This window comes from Solenopsis invicta, chromosome 8, assembly GCF_016802725.1.
Source record: "Solenopsis invicta isolate M01_SB chromosome 8, UNIL_Sinv_3.0, whole genome shotgun sequence".
Lineage (NCBI taxonomy): Eukaryota > Metazoa > Arthropoda > Insecta > Hymenoptera > Formicidae > Solenopsis > Solenopsis invicta.
Window position 1 is genome coordinate 15,797,830 of NC_052671.1, and position 21,825 is coordinate 15,819,654.

The following is a 21,825-nucleotide window of genomic DNA, read 5'->3' on the forward strand; positions in this document are numbered from 1 at the left end:
ATGCAATTCCTTGACGAGGCGTCGTCTCTCGGAGCTAATTCTCTTCGATGTGTAACGTCCGCTGACGTCTATTATCGTTTAGCTTTGCAACATATTTCTGCATTATTACTATTCATGTTAATATTAATTAATCAGCTTATAACCATTGTAGCAACCGTTTATTAATAATCACATTATAATTATGTATTATCATCATAAGCGATACTTATCATGCGATACTTACCATAAGAACCTACCATTATCATGCGATACTTACCACGCGACACTTACCATCTAAGATGTTACCACCTAAAACGTTACCATCACAAGTTACCATCAAAATAGTTACCATCTAAGATGTTACCACCTAAAACGTTACCATCATAAGTTACCATCTAAGACATTATCATCATTACCATTATCACTCCCACGCTTCGGGTGGGAGTTGCGCGCGCCGCCGGGCAACCTGGTGGGGTACCCCCACGCTTCCCGCGCGACACGAAGCCAAGCGCCGCTCCGTGCGTTGCTAGGCGAAAGTAGTTCTAGTTCCCGCGTCATCGCGATCGGTCGACTCTTAGGAGTCGCTCCGCGAATCTACTAAATCTTAGTTCTAGTTCCCGCGTCATCGCGATCGGTCGACTCTTAGGAGTCGCTCCGCGAATCTACTAAATCTTAGTTCTAGTTCCCGCGTCATCGCGATCGGTCGACTCTTAGGAGTCGCTCCGCGAATCTACTAAATCTTTACTAATTCAAAATCTTTTACTTAACATTTCTACATCCGACATTCAATCACGACTCGCGCAAAGAGTCTAGTTTATGTAACCAATATCGCGAAGCGTATAATAAATTAGTATCAATAATTTTTAAGTCTTGTATTAGTTTAACTTTAATAATGAATAATAAATATTGTTTATCTTTTATATAACAGTGTCTTATTGTGTTAATTGCCAAATCTAATATAATTACGTTCCCTAATTCGATCCATCTTTCCGTGCGATTAAATAAAATCAATTGTTTAAACATTATTTAACAACAAGTGCATCAGCCTCAAGATCATCATCGACGCCGTCTCCATCAACCTATTACGCTAACCATTGATCAACCAGAGCTGCTGGGTATCTCCTCAATACATCATCGACTCTTTTGTTTAAACAATTAATTGGTTGGTCAAAATATCAACGCCGTCATCCCTGTCCAAGCCATTGCAGACAGAGAGCAGAATCCTAGCCGTGCTAACCCATTTTCCGTTGGTATAATCTAGCAAAAAGGTAAGTAACGTTTAAATAAATAATAATTGTTGCATCTCTCGTAACGTAATATTGCATGGCAGCAGCGTCACCTGACGCATTTCTCACCCGCTACGCGATAGCCCGGCATTCCGGAGCGACCGTTACGGCTCTCAGCCACGAGTCATTGTAATTCGACTCTTATCTAATCAACGCGCGATAGCGCCGGTCGACTCGAGCGAGTTTATGCATGCATTTTGGCTCCCTATAAAATATTCACCGGAGCATTTTAAGCATTTCAATTAGTAGTCGTTCTTACAAATTCGTAAATGTCGATAAATTAAATAAATAGAATAAATAAATGGGCCCGAATAACAATCGCTTCCTTCGGGTCAGTTCTTAATAATTAACACCTCTTGCAATTGTAACTATAAAATTCATAAGCAGTTACAATTAGCTAAATAAACAGGCATAAATAACACTTGCTTCTTACAGGTCTGCCCCGAATAACTAAGATTTTTAGTAAAACTTAAACGTGAATTTAATTATAAATTTCGATAAACCCAGTTGCTTAGTACAAATACCCCTTATCGCGATTCCGTCCCTGCGCGCGATATATTTTGTGCGATTGACGAAACCGCGACGTGACAAAATTGGTGACAGCGGTGGGATTTGACAAGTTTCATGGTAAACCCTTCCGTCGATAAATGTCGGTAATTTTGAATGGTAAATCCTTCCGTCGATAAATGTCGATAATTTTGAATGGTAAATCCTTCCGTCGATAAATGTCGGTAATTTTGAATGGTAAATCCTTCCGTCGATAAATGTCGGTAATTTTGAATGGTAAATCCTTCCGTCGATAAATGTCGGTAATTTTGAATGGTAAATCCTTCCGTTGATAAATTTCGCTAATTTTGAATGGTAATCCTCCCGTCGATAAATGTCGGTAATTCTGAATGGTAAACCCTTCCGCCAGTAAATATCGGTAACCCTGAATGGTAAATCCCTTCCGTCGGTAACAATACTAATAAATTGAATGATTCATCCACAATGACGTAAAGAACATGTGCCCCCCTCACAGCATTCCTAGCAACAACCGCGAATTACGTGACGAGGCCTATTTAAACTGGATTCATACGGCTCGTTGCTGCATCGCTTTATTCTTTCAACACAGAGTAACGAACCAAATAATTTGTGACGAATGCCAATCAGACTTACCTCCCTATGAAGAGACTGATTACGACAGAGTATCTAGACATTACATACATATTAGTGGCCCCGCACAGGCCCCACAAATTGAGCTCTACCATACCTGTCGCAGACCTATCCCTTTCAGCAGAATCCCGAGCCTATGTCCTGTTTGCCACAACGTTCTAGACGACTTTCTGCGATACTTACAACACGCAAGCGACAGACCATTCGACAGCAACGAAGCAACCATAATCGCAATTAATCAAACGCGCAATCTCCCAACAGCCGGCTAGCATCCTATCGAAATACAACCATAATGGAAACAAGAAATAAGAATAGAAGTACCGCGCCATCCGAAAGCGGCGCGTCTCAGGAAAACCTCTCGCAAGACCCCGCAACAAGAATGTACGAATTAGAACGAATAGAAAAAGCAATCGCCGAACGAGAAAAACGGTTACACGCCCAAGAAAATATGCTGCGACAACAACTCGATAGTGTGGAAACAGGTCGCGTTCAGCTGGATCGCGATCGCGAAAGTTTCAACCGCAATATGGTAACCCGCGAGAAAGAAATCGCGGCAAAAGAGCGCGAATTAGAACATAAATCGTCGGAACCTGACCCCATACCGTTCGACGAACCGCCCCTAGAAATATCGCACACCGCTCGCGGTGACTACACCTATTCCCCTTCGCGTCCACTGCCCTCCGAAAGCGGAGGTAATGGAGGAGGAGGAGGCAATGAGCCTCCAGCACCTAAAGTCTCATTTCGTGAAGCTACTGAATCGGTGCCTTACTTCGACGGTTATAACATTCCCTTAGCGCAATTTATGCGTGCATGCCGCCGCGCCTCAGAAATAATTCCTCCCGCGGCCGAGCGCAATCTAACAAAATTATTGATAAACAAGTTAGGTCGCAGAGCATACTACGCTGTGGAGGACGAACCCTGTGACACCGTCACCGAACTTATCGACTTACTAACCGGCGCGTTCGGCTCCCCAAAGACTTTAGACCAATACCGCGGCGAGCTAAATACGATATATCTATGCTCGAACGAGCACATATTGGATTACATTAGTCGAGTAAAAGATCTGAGAACAGTGATACTTGATGAGGAGCGCAGGGATAAACGCCGATTGGACCCTCGCTTCGTTGATGAGATAGACAATCTAACCGCGCGATCGTTCTACGAAGGCCTACCGCTGGAGTTCCGGTTACAGATCGGGCCGGAAACTCGCCGAAAACATACCGATGCATTCGCCGCCGCAAAGGCAATAGCGAAGAGGCGAGAGTTAGATTACCAACGACAAGATATGCGACACCGCCTCGATCGCGACCGCGACCCGCGCTACTCAACTCCCCAGCGGTCAGATCGAGTAACTTACAGGGGCTCCGATTACCCAAGATCCGATAACCGCCCCAGCTATCACCCTCCTTTGTACCCACCGTGAGACCGCCCAGCATACCGCGACAACGACTACCAGTGGCCCAGACCCCAAAGGGAGACGGGAGCTAAGTTACCAGACCCACGTAGCGGGGGCAGATACACGGGACCATATGAACCGCGCCCAAATAACCGTTATCAACCTATTTACACGCGTTCGAGTCCTCAGAGGGAACCGCCGACACGAACTTACGATGACCGTGACCGCGAGAATTATCGAGAACATCGAGAACCGCGCTCAACCGAAAAGTCCTGCCGCTATTGTAAAGGCAGTGGTCATGATATAGATGAATGTCGCAAGCGACAGTTTAACAATGCCCGTCGAGACGAGGCGGGAAACGCGCCCGGTCCGTCAGGACGGCGAGACACGACCCCGGCGGACGACCAGAAACGCACTCGCCCGTTAAACCCGATCGAGGCAGAGAGGGGCCACAACGAGAGCGAGCACGAGTAGCTGTACTGAACCCTTCTGAATTTCCCCACGCCCCTACTATAACAATATCCGCGATAGGCCTCCTCCAGGAGACCAACTTTATGATAGATACGAGGGCCGCCCCCAATGTAGTTAAAGAAAGAAGCTTGAATCCCGACGTCAACATAAACCGAGACGACCCGCTCCTCCTTAGTGGAATTACGAGCGGGCGTGTCGAGACCTTAGGGTCTGTAGAGTTAACGATTATGGGCCACCCGGTAACCGCATACGTGGTGCCAAATAACTTTCCAATCGCCCAGGAAGGCATCTTAGGAGCCGACTTCCTGCGTGACGCTTCTCAAATAAATCTTTCAGAACAAAATATAATGTGGCACGGCCATCAAATTCCTTTCTCCTCTCGCGAAACCGTGGTGATACCCGCGAGATCACAATCAGCATTTTACCTTAGGGTAAACAATCCTAAAATAAAAACCGGTTACGTACCAAGACTTAACGTGTGCGATGGCGTCTACTTAGGAGATGCCGTCGTCACGAATCGCGATGGAAAGGCGTACATTCGGGTAATTAATACGAGTGAGTTAGATAGGGAGCTTATCGTTCCAAGCATAGAATTACAAGAGATAGAGAACATATCAAATAGCTACCCCGGAGGCGACTCTAGAGACGCCGCTATAAACATCGTCCGATGTCAGGACAAAACACAGAGACACGACCAAGTTCGACAACTTCTGAGACTAAAACATTTGAATGAAGAAGAGATGAGACATGTAAATGATTTGCTAGAAAGGCACGCGGATCTTTTCCAACTCCCCGATGAGCAGCTAGGTTTTACCAATTCCATAGAACACAAGATCGTAACCGTAGACGATAGACCGATAAATGTCAAACAATACAGGTTTCCCCCCGCGCATAAACATGAAATCAGTCGACAGGTGGATGATATGTTACAAAAGGGAGTGATAGAGGCCTCGACTTCGCCGTATAACTCCCCCTTATGGGTCGTCCCTAAAAAGGCAGACTCTAAGGGAAACAAGCGATGGAGGCTAGTAATAGATTTTCGCGCGTTGAACGAGAAAACACTTGGGGATGCGTACCCCTTGCCAAACATTATCGATATCCTTGATCAACTAGGTAGCGCGAAGTACTTTAGTGTGTTCGACCTCGCATCAGGTTTCCATCAGATCCCTGTGGCCCCCGCGGATTCCCATAAAACCGCCTTTTCCACTCCTTACGGGCATTTCGAGTTCAAGCGTATGCCGTTCGGACTCAAAAGTGCCCCAGCCATATTTCAGAGACTGATGGACCGAATTCTCAGCGGGCTACAGGGACTCGAGTTGTTCGTATACCTTGATGATATTGTCGTATATGCAAGTAGCCTGAAGGAGCACGCTCAAAAGTTTAACAAACTAGCTGAACGCTTGTGCGCCGCCAACTTACGACTCCAGCCAGATAAGTGCGAGTTTCTTAGGAAAGAAGTCACTTATCTGGGCCATGTAATAGGGGAAGCCGGAGTCAAACCCGATCCCCAGAAGGTTGAAGCCGTGAAGAATTTCCCCCGGCCTAGGAACGCCAAAAACATTAAACAATTCCTAGGTTTAGCCGGATACTATCGCCGATTTATTAACAACTTCTCCAAAATCGCAAAACCTCTTACCACTCTATTAAAAAAGGACGAACCGTTCACATGGCAAGAGCCCCAAGAGAATGCGTTTACGAACCTCAGAGACCAATTATGCACAGAACCGATCCTACAACATCCCGACTTCACGCAACCATTCCTCCTTACCACTGACGCTTCCGGATACGCCATAGGTGGAATTTTAAGTCAGGGGGAGATCGGCAAGGATAGACCCATAGCATACGCGTCCAGGCTCCTCAATAATGCGGAGCAGAACTATTCTACAATCGAGAAAGAGTCATTGGCCATAATCTACTGTGTTAATCAGTTTAGGCCGTACCTGTACGGTAATAAATTCATAATAGTAACCGATCACAAACCACTAGAGTGGTTACATTCCGTAAAAGACCCCACTTCGCGGCTTAATCGCTGGCGGCTTAAGCTCGCCGAATACGACTATAAGGTAATATACAAAGCGGGCAAGATAAATTGTAATGCAGACGCTTTGTCGCGTAATCCCGTCGAGGCGACTCGCGTCCTACCCTTGACCTTACACGACTCAAGCGACGAAGTCTTATTCGACCCCGCGTCGCCGCCTCGTGTATCTAACCAAAATAATAATTCCACGAAACCGACTCCGAACAAACCCGGTAGCTCCCCTAAGCCCGCAGCGCGCAAACATGATAGCAACCCAAACGACTGCGACGATGATGAAACCATATCCGATGCACCCAAGCCAAGTAAGCGAGTTCGATTAAAAGTCACCCGAGACGACTTACCACCACGAGGAGTCGCCTAAACGATCCCCTACGAATCTCCCGACGAGATTAATCCGACACCCATGGAGATACCCGTTGACCCGGACTCGTCTACGAACGAGAGCGAATCCGATGCCGAGAGCGAAACTAGCGACGACGACATCCTCGACACTCCTAATGAACCACATGTTTTTAATCCGGAGAATAGAATTAAATTCAATGCTATGCGCGACAACTTGTCGATGCGGCGCGATAACCTAGTTGTGTTTATAACAAAGAGAGGCGACCCTTGCGACAAAGGGGCACAAGCCCTGGCGGGGGCAGGAATCTTGCCCCAGATAAGAGACGCGACCCTAGCCAGAGCCCGGCCGATCCCTTACAAAGGGAAACATATAATCACACTAACGGTAAAAGATCGAGTATCGAATATAATAGAAAAAGACATCCTTAACGAAGCTATACACTCCCTTCTCGACGTAGTCAAAGAACTCGATATCCAAGCTATTTCCCTTTGTAACGGAGACGTTGGAAGTGTACCGTGGGAAAACGTCCGCAAGTTAATTAGCAACACATTAAACAATACAGGCGTAACTGTAACAGTCTGCCGTAACGAGGTAACGGTACCCCCGCTAGAAACACGCGAAGCAATACTACACGAAAATCATGCGTCGGCCATCGGCGGCCACAAAGGCGTCGCCAAAACATATCGCCGAATTCGAAACAGGCATTACTGGCCTAAGATGAAAACCGATATCCAAACGTACATTAATAATTGCCGGAGTTGTCAACTAAAGAAGTTAGTCAGGAGGAAAACCAAGCAGCCGATGGTACTAACGGATACACAAGACGCTGCTTTCGACAAGGTGTCTATGGACATCATGGGGCCTCTCCCCTTATCGCATGATGGCAAATCGTACATACTAACAATACAAGACCTCCTCACTAAGTATTCTTTGGCGATTCCGCTGGAGAAAGCTGGCGCGATCGACGTTGCGGATGCCTTTGTCAATGAATTTATCAGTATTTACGGGGCTCCTAAAGCCTTATTGACCGATCAAGGATCGCATTTTATTAACAGTTTGATGAAGGCAATCGCAAAGAAGTTTAAAATATCCAAATATACGACACTGCGTATAGGCCGCAATCAAACGGCTCCGTTGAACGCTCACATCACGTGCTCTGGGAATATCTGAAGCAAGTAACGACAGATAAGAACGACTGGAGCAGCCACCTTAAGCTGGCGTGCTTTTCGTATAATACAAGTGTACACGAGGGAACGCAGTATACCCCTCACGAGCTAGTCTTCGGCAAAATCGCGCGTACACCGTCCCACGAAAAAGCACCAGAGGACGTGACCAACGAGAGTTACGCGTACTACCTCACTAACCTGTATAATAAAATACGAGACTCCCAGGAGGCAGCGCGCAGTAACCTCGAACGAGCAAAACTTAGATCTAAGAGATATTATGATAAGAAATTAAATCCCGTTAATTTTAAGATCGGCGATCAAGTATATCTACTGAAGGAGCCAACTCATAAACTAGGGGACCAGTACACTGGCCCGTATAAGATAATAGAGATACTAAGAAGCAATAACGTTAGGATCAAAATAAATGATAGAGTTACAAAAGTAGTGCACGAAGACAAACTAAAGCCATCCCCCTCCCATCTCCAACATGAAGAATCATACCCTCGACGGCCATCGGAGGAACTGGCCAGTAGTTCCGACTCGGACAGCATCGCATAAACATGCTCCTACTACTCACTATTACCGCGCTACCCCTCGTGTCCGGCCTTATCGGCTATGACTGTGGGGGAGAAGGTTTCAACATCACCACCCTATCTCTCCTGGACGTTGCCGACTGTGATATGGATAACATTGAACCGCAAAAAGAAGAGGCATATATTCAATTAATGCAGCTCTCGGACTTCGACAAAACTCCCGCTATACAGTGTAAGGTCGAGGTAGACCGCACAATCTACTACTGCGGGATGCACTCGCACGTATCCATTGTGCAAAACGGCAGACGAGAGTATTTGCAAGAGATTGGGGAACATGCGTGCAAAAGACTTCACGACTCCGGATCATTTCGAATAGCTGACGCCATAGTCGACGGAATAGTGAAGAACGCTACCAACCTAAGGAGCGTTACCTTAACCGGATCAGCTGCAGTAGACGCAGACTGCACAGGCACCCAGTACACAGATGGATACGGGAATTGGGAAAATGTTGTGGTTCAGGCCATACTGAGAATCACCTTGAAAACCTTCGAAATGCCGGTCAAGAGATCAACCGGCCAGGCGATATTGCCTTCGGGCGCCCAATGCAAGCTCGCGCACGGATACTGCCTGGACTCAGAAGGATCGGAAACATTCTGGACTCCCTTACCAGTCGATCACTGCCACTTCGACCGGTACGACATCATCTACGAAGGTCTAGCCACCAAACTGTCGCCGAAAGCAAACCAAACGACCCCAACTATTTACACAGTAACAACACAAGATACGACGTTCGCTCTAGCCAAGACCACCGACTTCGACATTTGTGGATACAAGTTGACGCAGACGGAACATCCCAAGCTATTCATACTGGAAACAACGAAAGGACGCACCTTCCAAACGAGGTCTAAAATCGCGGTCGACAACCTGGACATCTTCTTATACGTCAATTCCAAATTTGTGTACGTGGAGAAACACATTAAATCGCAACTGACGCAGCTCTACCGAGACATCATGGAGCAAAAATGTGTACTGGAAAAACAGATCTTACAAAACGCGTTGACATTAGCTAGCATCGCACCAGACGAAATAGCATACAGGGTCATGAAAGAGCCCGGTTATACGGCGGTAACCAGCGGTGAAGTTATACACATAGTCAAATGTATCCCAGTAGAATGCAAAATCCGCCAGACGGAAAACTGCTACAACGAGTTACCAGTAACGCATCGTAATACCTCACTATTCCTGCTACCAAGATCTAGAATACTATCAAAAACCGGCACGATAAGAGACTGCAACGACCTACTTCCAACGATGTACAAACTACACGGTGCGTGGTTCAGGCTCACGCCAAAACCGATAGAGGTACTTGCGCCACCCATCATACAACCACTCACTCATCCCACCTGGCATTACGCCAGCCCGTCCTCCTTGGCGACCAGTGGAATCTACAGTGACGAGGACCTAGATAGGCTCAGAGCGCATATAATGTTCCATGTGGAGAAGCCGTCCATGTTAAACACCATCGCTCGGGGAGCACTAGGCGAGACGATCCCATCTGGGAGCGTATCAATGTACAACCTATTGGACGAAGACTCACTAAATCGAATTGCAGAATCCGCCGGAGAAAGAGTCTGGCACGGATTCGTTACGTTTGGGTCTGCGAGCGCAGGAATACTCGCCATCTTCATCATCGCACGTATAGTCAAACTCATAATAGACACTATAATTCACGGCTACGCGTTCAATCTATGGTTGGAGCATGCACCTCCTCGGTGCTATATGGAGCTCGGTAACTCACCTGCTGATACATTTGGGCGGAAGGAAGAATCAAGCATCAGCAACCGCGCCTGAGGCTCGGCCAACACCTGAAGATGCCCCGTCCCTGACCCTTTCAATGTCCGAAGCTCGACTTCCGAAACCCCAAGGTGAGTGTGCAAAAGGTGAAAGACTAAAGCCAACCTATACCTACGCTGAGTTACGAAAATACGTGGAAAACAATTGCCACGAAACGAATGAGTCAGTGTAAAATGTCAGCATGCGCTAACATTTTAATATAAGGGGGGGGGGGTGTAACGTCCGCTGACGTCTATTATCGTTTAGCTTTGCAACATATTTTTGCATTATTACTATTCATGTTAATATTGGCATTATTAATTAATCAGCTTATAACCATTGTAGCAACCGTTTATTAATAATCACATTATAATTATGTATATCATGATAAGCGATACTTATCATGCGATACTTACCATAAGAACCTACCATTATCATGCGATACTTACCACGCGACACTTACCATCTAAGATGTTACCACCTAAAACGTTACCATCATAAGTTACCATCTAAGACATTATCATCATTACCATTATCACTCCCACGCTTCGGGTGGGAGTTGCGCGCGCCGCCGGGCAACCTGGTGGGGTACCCCCACGCTTCCCGCGCGACACGAAGCCAAGCGCCGCTCCGTGCGTTGCTAGGCGAAAGTAGTTCTAGTTCCCGCGTCATCGCGATCGGTCGACTCTTAGGAGTCGCTCCGCGAATCTACTAAATCTTAGTTCTAGTTCCCGCGTCATCGCGATCGGTCGACTCTTAGGAGTCGCTCCGCGAATCTACTAAATCTTAGTTCTAGTTCCCGCGTCATCGCGATCGGTCGACTCTTAGGAGTCGCTCCGCGAATCTACTAAATCTTAGTTCTAGTTCCCGCGTCATCGCGATCGGTCGACTCTTAGGAGTCGCTCCGCGAATCTACTAAATCTTTACTAATTCAAAATCTTTTACTTAACATTTCTACATCCGACATTCAATCACGACTCGCGCAAAGAGTCTAGTTTATGTAACCAATATCGCGAAGCGTATAATAAATTAGTATCAATAATTTTTAAGTCTTGTATTAGTTTAACTTTAATAATGAATAATAAATATTGTTTATCTTTTATATAACAGTGTCTTATTGTGTTAATTGCCAAATCTAATATAATTACGTTCCCTAATTCGATCCATCTTTCCGTGCGATTAAATAAAATCAATTGTTTAAACATTATTTAACAACAAGTGCATCAGCCTCAAGATCATCATCGACGCCGTCTCCATCAACCTATTACGCTAACCATTGATCAACCAGAGCTGCTGGGTACCTCCTCAATACATCATCGATTCTTTTGTTTAAACAATTAATTGGTTGGTCAAAATATCAACGCCGTCATCCCTGTCCAAGCCATTGCAGACAGAGAGCAGAATCCTAGCCGTGCTAACCCATTTTCCGTTGGTATAATCTAGCAAAAAGGTAAGTAACGTTTAAATAAATAATAATTGTTGCATCTCTCGTAACGTAATATTGCATGGCAGCAGCGTCACCTGACGCATTTCTCACCCGCTACGCGATAGCCCGGCATTCCGGAGCGACCGTTACGGCTCTCAGCCACGAGTCATTGTAATTCGACTCTTATCTAATCAACGCGCGATAGCGCCGGTCGACTCGAGCGAGTTTATGCATGCATTTTGGCTCCCTATAAAATATTCACCGGAGCATTTTAAGCATTTCAATTAGTAGTCGTTCTTACAAATTCGTAAATGTCGATAAATTAAATAAATAGAATAAATAAATGGGCCCGAATAACAATCGCTTCCTTCGGGTCAGTTCTTAATAATTAACACCTCTTGCAATTGTAACTATAAAATTCATAAGCAGTTACAATTAGCTAAATAAACAGGCATAAATAACATTTGCTTCTTACAGGTCTGCCCCGAATAACTAAGATTTTTAGTAAAACTTAAACGTGAATTTAATTATAAATTTCGATAAACCCAGTTGCTTAGTACAAATACCCCTTATCGCGATTCCGTCCCTGCGCGCGATATATTTTGTGCGATTGACGAAACCGCGACGTGACAGATGAACTCATGTTTTCGGTGTGTAAACTCGCGATGTATATCAGCTTCGTTTATTTTCTATCAGTAACCATTCCTTGTCTTCCGGTCTCTGTCGATTAGATAATTTTTCATACTCATTCTTCACCCGGTGAAGAAGAGTCTACGACCGTTCGATATCCATCTTTTACACGGTCTTGAGTCTTTTCATAACGATCCTGAGCCGTGTGATATTTATCCGTCAACCGTTCTTGAACCGTCCGATTTTTATTTAAGAACCGTTCGAAATCATTCGTCCGTCGTTCGTACCCGTCTTTGCGACGTTCCTCCTTGCCACTCATTTTTTAACACAATGCTCACACGTTCTTCTCAAACAGAGTCAGTCTCTCGTCTGACTCCTTTCGCGGGTACACGATTTAATTTATAATAATGCCGGCCTCACGAAGTTTCTCGATAATGGACAGCATCTCGTTGCCATGAGCGTCGTTGCCCGCTCTATATGAAGCTTCGATCCATTAGCTCGTTGGGATCGTCCCAGTGCACGTAATCGATCTTATTATCGTTTAGTATCATAGCGCGAGGTATTCCCTTTCCGGATTTATTCTTTCTCTTTGGTGTAGATTCAATTGACATCAATGGCGCAATCACGTATTTATACTTGTATTCTCTGTTGCCCCGTAGTCGACTCTGCGCGGTGAAATTTTTTCTATGTACGTTTGTAGCCAATAATATGGTCTTGTACTTTTGCAAATCGTCCTCCTTATAGAGAAAATCATCGGGCAATCTCTTAAAAATCAACTCATAAAGACCGGGTGTGCCAACGTATCGCACGCCATCGATAATAATGTTATCATTGATGTCCACGTCAAACTTTTTATTACCAAGCATCATTTCGTCCATGTCGAGACGAACGCCATATATGGTGTCTATACTTTTCTCCGATCTACCACCGCTGAGGAACTCGCCGATGTACTTTTGACCGAGCGGACCCAAATGTTGCGACAACGTTTTTCGACCTTCCAACGTTTGCATCTAATGTTGAACAGTTGTTTCGAATGAATCGTCTGTGGTTTCGAAGACGTCCTCGAGAACCTTATTCGTTGATTTTGCCGCTCCAATCGTAGGTGTTTTCGTCGACGGTCCTGGCGATTCTATCATTGTAGAATGAAGCACGGGTGAATCCAACGCGACGTTAGAACGTTTCCTTTCTCCCGGTGGTAATTTTGAATATTTGTGAGATGCTCCATCATTGTCGTCGTCGTCGCTATCCATTTTTTCTTAGTATGTTTCGACTTTTCCTCCTTGATATCTTTTACCTCTCTCTTAATCGGCTGGGATTCCTCGACAATCTGTTTCAGAGGTTCGACGATAGACTTGAAACGTCTCTCCATCGCAATATCCTCCTCGATTTTACCGGTTTTTAGTGCGCGATGCTTCTTGCGGATAGCCTGGCTCGTCTTTTCAATTTCTTTCGCGAGTTTCTCGCGATTACGTATATTAGCCATGATGAACGTCTCTATTCAAGGTATCGAGAACAACTAATCGTTTCGCGGTACCGCAAACTCGTTAAATCCTCTTCTGTATCGTCCATTAGTGAGCGAGCTATCCTTGTCTATCACTAGAAATCCGTATTCGCGCTGCCAATAATCACGGCACAATGCGCAAAATTCGTCGTACGACATGTCGGTGTTCACGTGATCATTGTAAACGTGTCTCAAGTTGGTACCATCCTGTTTAAACAGGATTAGGAGATTAGCATTATCGCGAATCAGATGTTTTGGTATCCTCGCGTACGTTTGACAAAGATAAAAGCAGTCGACTGAAGAGTGGCGACCCATTGAAAAGTATTCTCTGATCGCATCTTGCTTATCGCACGCAACGTCGTCGAAGACAAAGATCGAATTCGGACGAGCCTCGATTGGCGGAACGACATCGCTATTATTTGAGAACGTAAAGTATCCAATTTCGTCGATCGATGTCAACAGATTTTCGAGATATCGATATTTTGGCTGCTGTAGCGACTTTGAATATACGTAAATATTCTCGAAATGTACACCGTGCGGACTCTCGAGCAGACTTATAAGAACGTTAGTCTTGCCGCACGAAGATGGGCCCGCAATTATGGCGCGGATGGTACTCGGCAGCATTTCACCGTGTTTCCGCAACTGCGCGCTCTCCCCCATTATTCGCAATTTTTCGTCGCAGTTTGTGACGCGTATCGTACGCGACTGCCGCACGAATTTCATGTTTAACACTAAACTCGCGTGACACCTCGAGCGCCTATATATAGACGCGCGAAACCTTGAAGCGCTCATTAGCGAAAAAATGTTTCTCGCGTTGTCATCTCCCTGCCATGTTCTTGATCTGAGCACTGAGCAGTTGAAAGTATATACGAAGATCGTATTTTTACGCGTGTGCGGCAACTATATTGATCATCTTTGGCCACGACTTCCGAAACATATACAGGCGGATCCTGAGGTTCAAATGTATCGTCGCTGCAACGAGCATCACAATCAGCCGTGGCAACGGACGCACATTGACGGTCCCACGCCGAGAATTAAGGACTGCGAGGAATGTCAGCGTCGAGCAAAGGCCGCGTCGGAGGTCTGTTGAATCGAGCGATAAACGCGCTTCCTTTCGAATTACATATCCCCGGTTATCAGTTTTGTGGTCCGGGCACGCGGTTGAAGAAACGATTGGCCAGAGGTGACAAAGGTGTAAATCCATTGGACGCGGCGTGCCGCGAACACGATATTGCGTACTCTCTTAGCAACAAACTCGTCGATAGACACGCAGCCGACAGAGTGCTCGCCGACAAAGCGCTGGGTCGTGTCATCGCGAGAGATTCGACTATCGGTGAGAGAGCCGCCGCTGCAGCCGTTTGGGCAGCGATGAAGGCCAAGACCAAGATCGGCAAGGGTATGAAGGCGAAAAAGAGGAAAACAACGACGAAGAAAAAACGAATACTTCCGTCGGCGAAGCGAGGTGGCATGTTGCCAATTCTACCAATCTTGGGCGCGATTGGATCATTAGTCGGAGGAGCAGCCGGTGTAGCAAAAGCGATAAACGCCAACAAAGCCGCGCGACGCCAGCTCAAGGAGCTGCAACGCCACAATCGCGCGATGGAACAGGGTCGCGGTCTACATTTAGCTCCATATAAAGACGGCCGAGGATTGTACCTGGGCCCATATAAAAGTGGACGAGGTTTATCAGCGAAGAAGAAAAAAAAAACGCCGAAAAGACGATAAGAATGCCCACAGGCGTGACTACTGACGTGCAGTTGAAACAGCTGGCGAGACGTATGCGCATACCGTATTTTAGAGGTGTTTTCATGCTCGATGCTTTACCATCGAATGGCGTGCGTTTAAACGAGAGCGCCATCGTTAATCTAGACGATACCACGGGGCCTGGTACTCATTGGGTAGCGTTTGCAAAGAGGAGCAACCGCGTCAAATATTTCGATAGTTTTGGCAATTTGCGACCGCCTCGAGATCTCGTGCGTTATTTCGGAAACAATGTTACGATAGAGTACAATCGAACGCCCTATCAGACATACGCTCAGAACTTCTGTGGGCAAATGTGCTTGCATTTTCTTCAAAGAGTATAATTTTAAAAAGATCGACGTGGTGCTGCAGACTGTCAGTGTAAGTCGAGCGCTTTCTCCGTCATGTCGTTGACACTAACGCTCAGCGGAACGAGCAGCGTTCTCGCTGCAAATTATTCACCGTCAATAGATTTGACAGATGGAGACTATGAGCTCGGTCTGACGCTCTTCGAGACTTATCACGCGATACCCAACGTGAGCGCCTCCAACAATAAGTTCTATTTCGGCAAGGACGACACGGAACTAACGATACCCGAAGGATCGTATGAAATACCGGCCATAAACGAATATTTGAAATGTGCAATTTCGCAGAAACGTCCACGACGCGATGCACCCAATGCGGATGGCACGATTGCCGATGCCACTGTCCGCGGCAACAACGACGATGATGACGAGGAAGCAGCGTTCCCGATAGTGATTCGCGCAAACCATAACACGATGCGGTGCGAGATTAAATGTGCCTACAGAATAAACTTTAGCAAACCAAACAACAGAGATCGCTGCTGGGATTCTCATCGATGCGTATACTGCGACCGCGAAGATGGCACGAATCGGACGTGTCGATAAACATCATGAATGTGAACATTATACGCATAGAATGCAACTTGACCACGGGAGCTTACAGCAATGATGCGCGAGTGCACACGATCCACGAATTTTCACCGAGCATCGCGTCGGGATATAAAGTCAGTGAAAGATCTTTTCAAATCTACTTGCAAGTTTACTTGCCAGTGCTCATACAGAGCGTTAGTGACATCACCGTACGCGTTGTCGATCAAAACGGATGATTACTGGACTTTCGCGGGGAGGAAATCACAGTTAGGCTGCACGTTCGAAGGCGTGTGTGATGCTGGTAATAAACGGAGCCGAGCGAGCGCAGAGAACATCATTTACCGGGCAATCGACTTTATCGGTCAATAATAGATTAGCTGAAAAGAAGAGACTCAACGCATCAAACGTTAAATATTTACAATCGCTAGGATTCGCGGTTCGAAAATGCCCGATATCTTGAATATTGGCGACGAGCCAATCTTTGACGATCGAATCGTCAAGATTCAGACTCATGCATATTCACCTTACGCAAACACAACCTTCGGGCACAGCGATGAGATAAGAATACCTATATAGCAACAGGATTTGTATACGTTGCCGTGTTAGAGCTTCTTGTATATCGAGGGACAGTTGACCATGACAAGACCGATTAAAGAAAATACTGACGTGGTATTGGGAAACAATTGCGTGGCTTTCATGTTCGATGAAATTCGCTATGAATTGGACGGTGTCGAGATAGATCGAAATAGAAACGTGGGCACAACCAGCACGCTAAAAAACTATGTAACGCTGACATACGATAAAAACGTGGTTCTGCGAAATGCTGGCTGGGAAGAACGAATGACTACCAATGATGGCTTCTTCAACTTTTGCGTTCCGCTCAACATGCTTTTGGGATTCTGCGAGGATTATAAACGCACAGTGATCAACGCGCGTCACGAGTTGATCTTGATACGAACGCGCAACGATAACAATTGTCTGACGGGCAATTCGGCGTTGGAACCCTTGCTCCAGTTGTTTAAGATTCAATGGCGTATGCCACATGTGTCATTGAGCGAGATAAATAATCTTTCGATGCTCCGCACATTGGAGAGCAGACGTTACCTGAGCATGGCTTTTCGCTCGTAGGATTTGTACGAGTATCCGCTTTTGCAACGCACGACCAAACATTCGTGGGCAATCAAGACCGCTACTCAGCTCGAGAAGCCGCGATGCGTCATCTTCGCTCTGCAAATCGGTCGAAAAAATATCATGGCTGAGGACCCGAGCCGATTCGATCATTGCAATTTGACTAATGTGAAACTCTATCTGAACTCTGAATGTTATCCGAGAGAGGATATGAATTTGGATTTTGGTAAAAACAGATGGGCTATTCTGTACGACATGTACACGCGTTTCTGCAGAGCCTACCTCGGATACGAGAATCTCCAGCCAAGTCTCTCCATAACGGAGTTTCGATACAACGGTCCATTCACCGTGATCGACTGCTGTCGACAAAGCGAATTGATTAAAAGCGCAACCATCGACGTGCGATTGGAATTCGAGACTAATGCTAACGTGCCGGCAAATAGTAGCGCCTATTGCCTTATAATACACGATCGCGTGATTCAGTATAACCCGTTGACAAACATTGTGCGCAAAATCACTTAATTTCACACATATATATTTTACGATACATCGACGTGAACCACAGTCTTCGTTTCGACCGCGACATGTCCGTACCGACGTTCGTGGATCTGCAAGGTTTCCCCCTTGGACGATTAAGTGGTTTTGTCGTAAAAGAGTTTGCTGCTCTTAGAGAGGGAAACGTTCTTGCGCATTATATCTTTGACAGTCCCCAGCCATGGGATTGGTTGATGAAATCCGAAAGATCCTGTGCTTTCTGGCTCACTGCCTGTCATCATGGACTAAGATGGGGCACCGACGGAGTAGTTCCGTACCGGAAAGCGAAACAAGTGATTACAACTGCAGTACTGGGTGCTGAAAATCCTGACGACAAGGAGATTGTGTACGTCAAAGGGCACGAGAAACGAGAATGGCTGGGAGAATTGCCTCTGGACAGTCGGCGAGAATACGCATACATCGAGAGCCTGGATGTGGATTACGAAGACGTGGATAATCTAAATAATCTAGATGATGCTAATACTTTTCAATGTGGACAACACCGAACAAATAGACATTGTGCTTTACAAAATGTATTCAAACTTTTCAATTGGTGGACACAATTACATGAATAAACATATGTAATATACGTTTTTTTTTTATTTCTTTCCCCCTCCATTACATCGACATTTATCTATTACATCGACGTTTCTCCAACGTTTTTTTTTTTTTCATGTTTCATTTAGCGTTTCACGTATACCATGAATGTTATATATATATATTACGTTTTGTTCTTGTACAATGTTGTCGCGAAAACGTGTCGTGACATATGATACCGACGATGATGATGCAATTGTTGGAAAGAGTGGGGAAACTATCCCCTCTCCTATAAAAAATGCAGAAGAATGAACGTGTCGAAACATGTTCAAGGCTACCGATGAAATTGTTGGAAAGAGTGGGGGAAACTATCCCCTCTCCTATACAAAAAGATTCAGAAGAATAAACGTGTCGAGACATGTTCAAGGCTACCGATGAAATTGTTGAAAAGAGTGGGGGAAATTATCCCCTCTCCATCTATACGTTCCCAATACAACATTAATAACTGCAAACATCACCATTTGGCAATCAGTATTGCATCAGTCGCTCGTTTGAACAGTTTTTGATATCGCTCTTGAAATACATACAATGGCAAACTATTACGTACCAACCGAGGCGCATGAAAAGTCGTAAATATTCTTTTGTTATACGATATAAAAAACCTTACATTTTATTCATTTATTTCACTCATCTCCGTTTCTTTTTTCAGAGCGTCTTCAAATATACGATATACGCCACGTATACTGGGCAGAAGGTTCGCGCTAACATCAACTTCCTACAAATGGATTGATGTAGCGATCAACGTGGGATCTGTTTCCTGCTCCGTGGAGATACCGCTCGGCGATACACGCGGCAACCGGATTGTCCTACCATATAGAACGTGGAGAGCTCTGTTAGATAAACGTGCGAATTTCGAGCGATTCGTTCAGTCAAAGCACCATCGTTACCGATTCATGACCTTACCGTGCAACTCGTGAAATTACGTGATGAAAGTATTGTTAAGTTATCTTTACTCGATGCAAGTATTTACCTCAAGCCTACAACCATGCTATTCATGTATGAACTAGAGCACTGTGTGGAGCACCTATATTATACGCTGCATCAGAGCATTGCAACCGCGACTGAGAAATTTAAATATTTTGTAACATTTTTGCGTCAAAACTTTGCCATGAACAAACCAGACGCGACAGAATTATTGCGCAAATCTTACGATAAGAGTTCGCAAATTGAATGTGACTTAATAGCCTACGCTATTGATACTACTATATACGACGCATTAACTACTTAATAGAATGATTGTACACGATGTATTACATACTCAATAAAAAAAAATGTGAAACGTATAAAAAAGAGTTTATCTCGTTATAAACCTTTCCCATATTATAATGCATATTAGTGTTACAAGTTGCGTTTAGTCTCTTATAGAATAGCCTTGATAGTGATTGCGTCACGCGAACGATAACATTCCACAGGGGAAGAATCGAGCATTGTCAAGGCCATGCCTGAGAGCTGCATCGGCAAATATAATTTTAATAAAGAATGTTCTATATCTCTCGAACGGTAGGCTAAAAAATTACGAGACTTGAAAAGTTATACGTAGTGGAATACTGCCTTTAAAATGGATCCAGGAAGAATAACAAAAATTAGGTAGAAAAAAAAACAATTAATAATATATAATTGCAAGCATAGAGTAGCGGCGTTTGCTTCGCCTACAATGTAATCATATATCTTTCGTCTTCGATGTAATCGTATACCTTAGTGATTAGCCGCCGTCAAAATACGCGATGCGACGGAGGATGCTCTCGCTGAGCGAGCCCTTCGTCAGTCGCAATTATACCGTCGCGCAATTGAGATCGGGTCGCGAGAAAAAATGGATCGCCGCGCGGAGGAAGAGCAGGAATTCGTTCCTGCTTCGATTAGTATTGTGGTGTCCACCATAATGACGGAGCAACGTGTGGTACAATACAGCTTTAGACTTCCCTCCATTATTATTGTAGTGGACACCACACGGGACAGCGTGTGGTACAGATAGTACGTACCATTGACTTATTATATTAAACTAATAGTGTGGTGGTGGTTGTGGTGGTGGTGGTGGTGGTGGTGGTGGTGGTCGTGGCTGCGGCAGCAGCGGCGGCGGCTGCAGCGGTGGTGGTAAGTTTCTTTTTAAGAAATTTTTTTATTTTTTTCTGTCCGCCGATTTCGCGCGCTGGCGCGGGCGGCAGCGGTCGCGGGCGGTGGGCGCGGCGGCGGGCGCGGGCGGCGGCGGCGGGCGCGGGCGGCGGCGGCGGCGGGCGCGGGCGGCGGCGGCGGGCGCGGGCGGCGGCGGGCCTCGCGAAATACACCGTGGAGAACCGCCGCGAAATACGCCGCGGAAATCGCCGCGGAAAATACACGGTATTTTACAAACAAGATGTGCTGGTTCTAATTGCAGGCTTCCCCTCTCTCCCCAACATCATCCTCGGCGGTACATACCGCTCTGCCGCGCGGCTTACCCCCACCTTTCAATCCCACCTCTAGATCAGTGGGTGACACCACCCACTGCATCTTGAGGATCACCACCCACTCCCTGTATCATTCCCCACTCCCGGGTAGGACCGCGGGCTGACTCCCACGCGCGGGTCAGTTCAGCGGGCTGACCCCTACCTCCCAAGTTAGGTCTCGCGGGTCACCACCCACCTCCCATGTCAGACCTCGCGGATCATCACTCACTCCGCGGTACGTACCGCAGGTACCCCCGCGCCTACATTCCCCCCTCGCCCCTCACCCCCCCTCATTGCTCCCGAGTTAGAACTCGCCTAGTCTTACTACTTACCAGGATATCAATTTTGTGGGCCCGGCACTCGTCTAATAAAGAAATTAGCGCGCGGTTATCAAGGTATTAAACAATTAGATTCGGCGTGTCGCAAGCACGACATCGCTTATTCGCGATACAGCAATCTCGCCGATCGTCACATTGCCGATCAAGCGCACGCGGAAAAAACGCGTAAACGAATCAGAGCAAAGTACGCAAAATTTGGCGAGAGAGTTGCCGCGACCGCTATATGAGCTGCGACGAAAGCAAAAACGAAATTAGGTACGGGCTTGAACAGATGTAGACAAAAAACAACAAAGAAGAGGAGAATACTTCCCATGATGAAACGTGGAGGCATCCTACCGTTTTTACCTTTATTAGGAGCACTCGGAACTCTGGCGGGTGGAGCGGCTAGCGTGGCAAAAGCTGTAAATGCTAACAAAGC

At 46.0% G+C, this 21,825-nt stretch overlaps 2 protein-coding genes across 2 annotated transcripts in view; one reads left to right on the top strand and one right to left on the bottom strand.

Annotated features, from left to right (window-relative positions):
- Nucleotides 1-21,825, bottom strand: part of LOC105197169 (FK506-binding protein 15) — a 264,070-nt gene that overhangs the window by 98,890 nt on the left and 143,355 nt on the right. The gene's annotated exons all lie outside the window — the stretch shown is intronic.
- LOC105197559 lies at nucleotides 17,027-17,518 on the top strand. The gene has a single exon (XM_011163984.1). It carries the CDS (start codon nucleotides 17,027-17,029, stop codon nucleotides 17,516-17,518), a length of 492 nt encoding a protein of 163 aa, XP_011162286.1.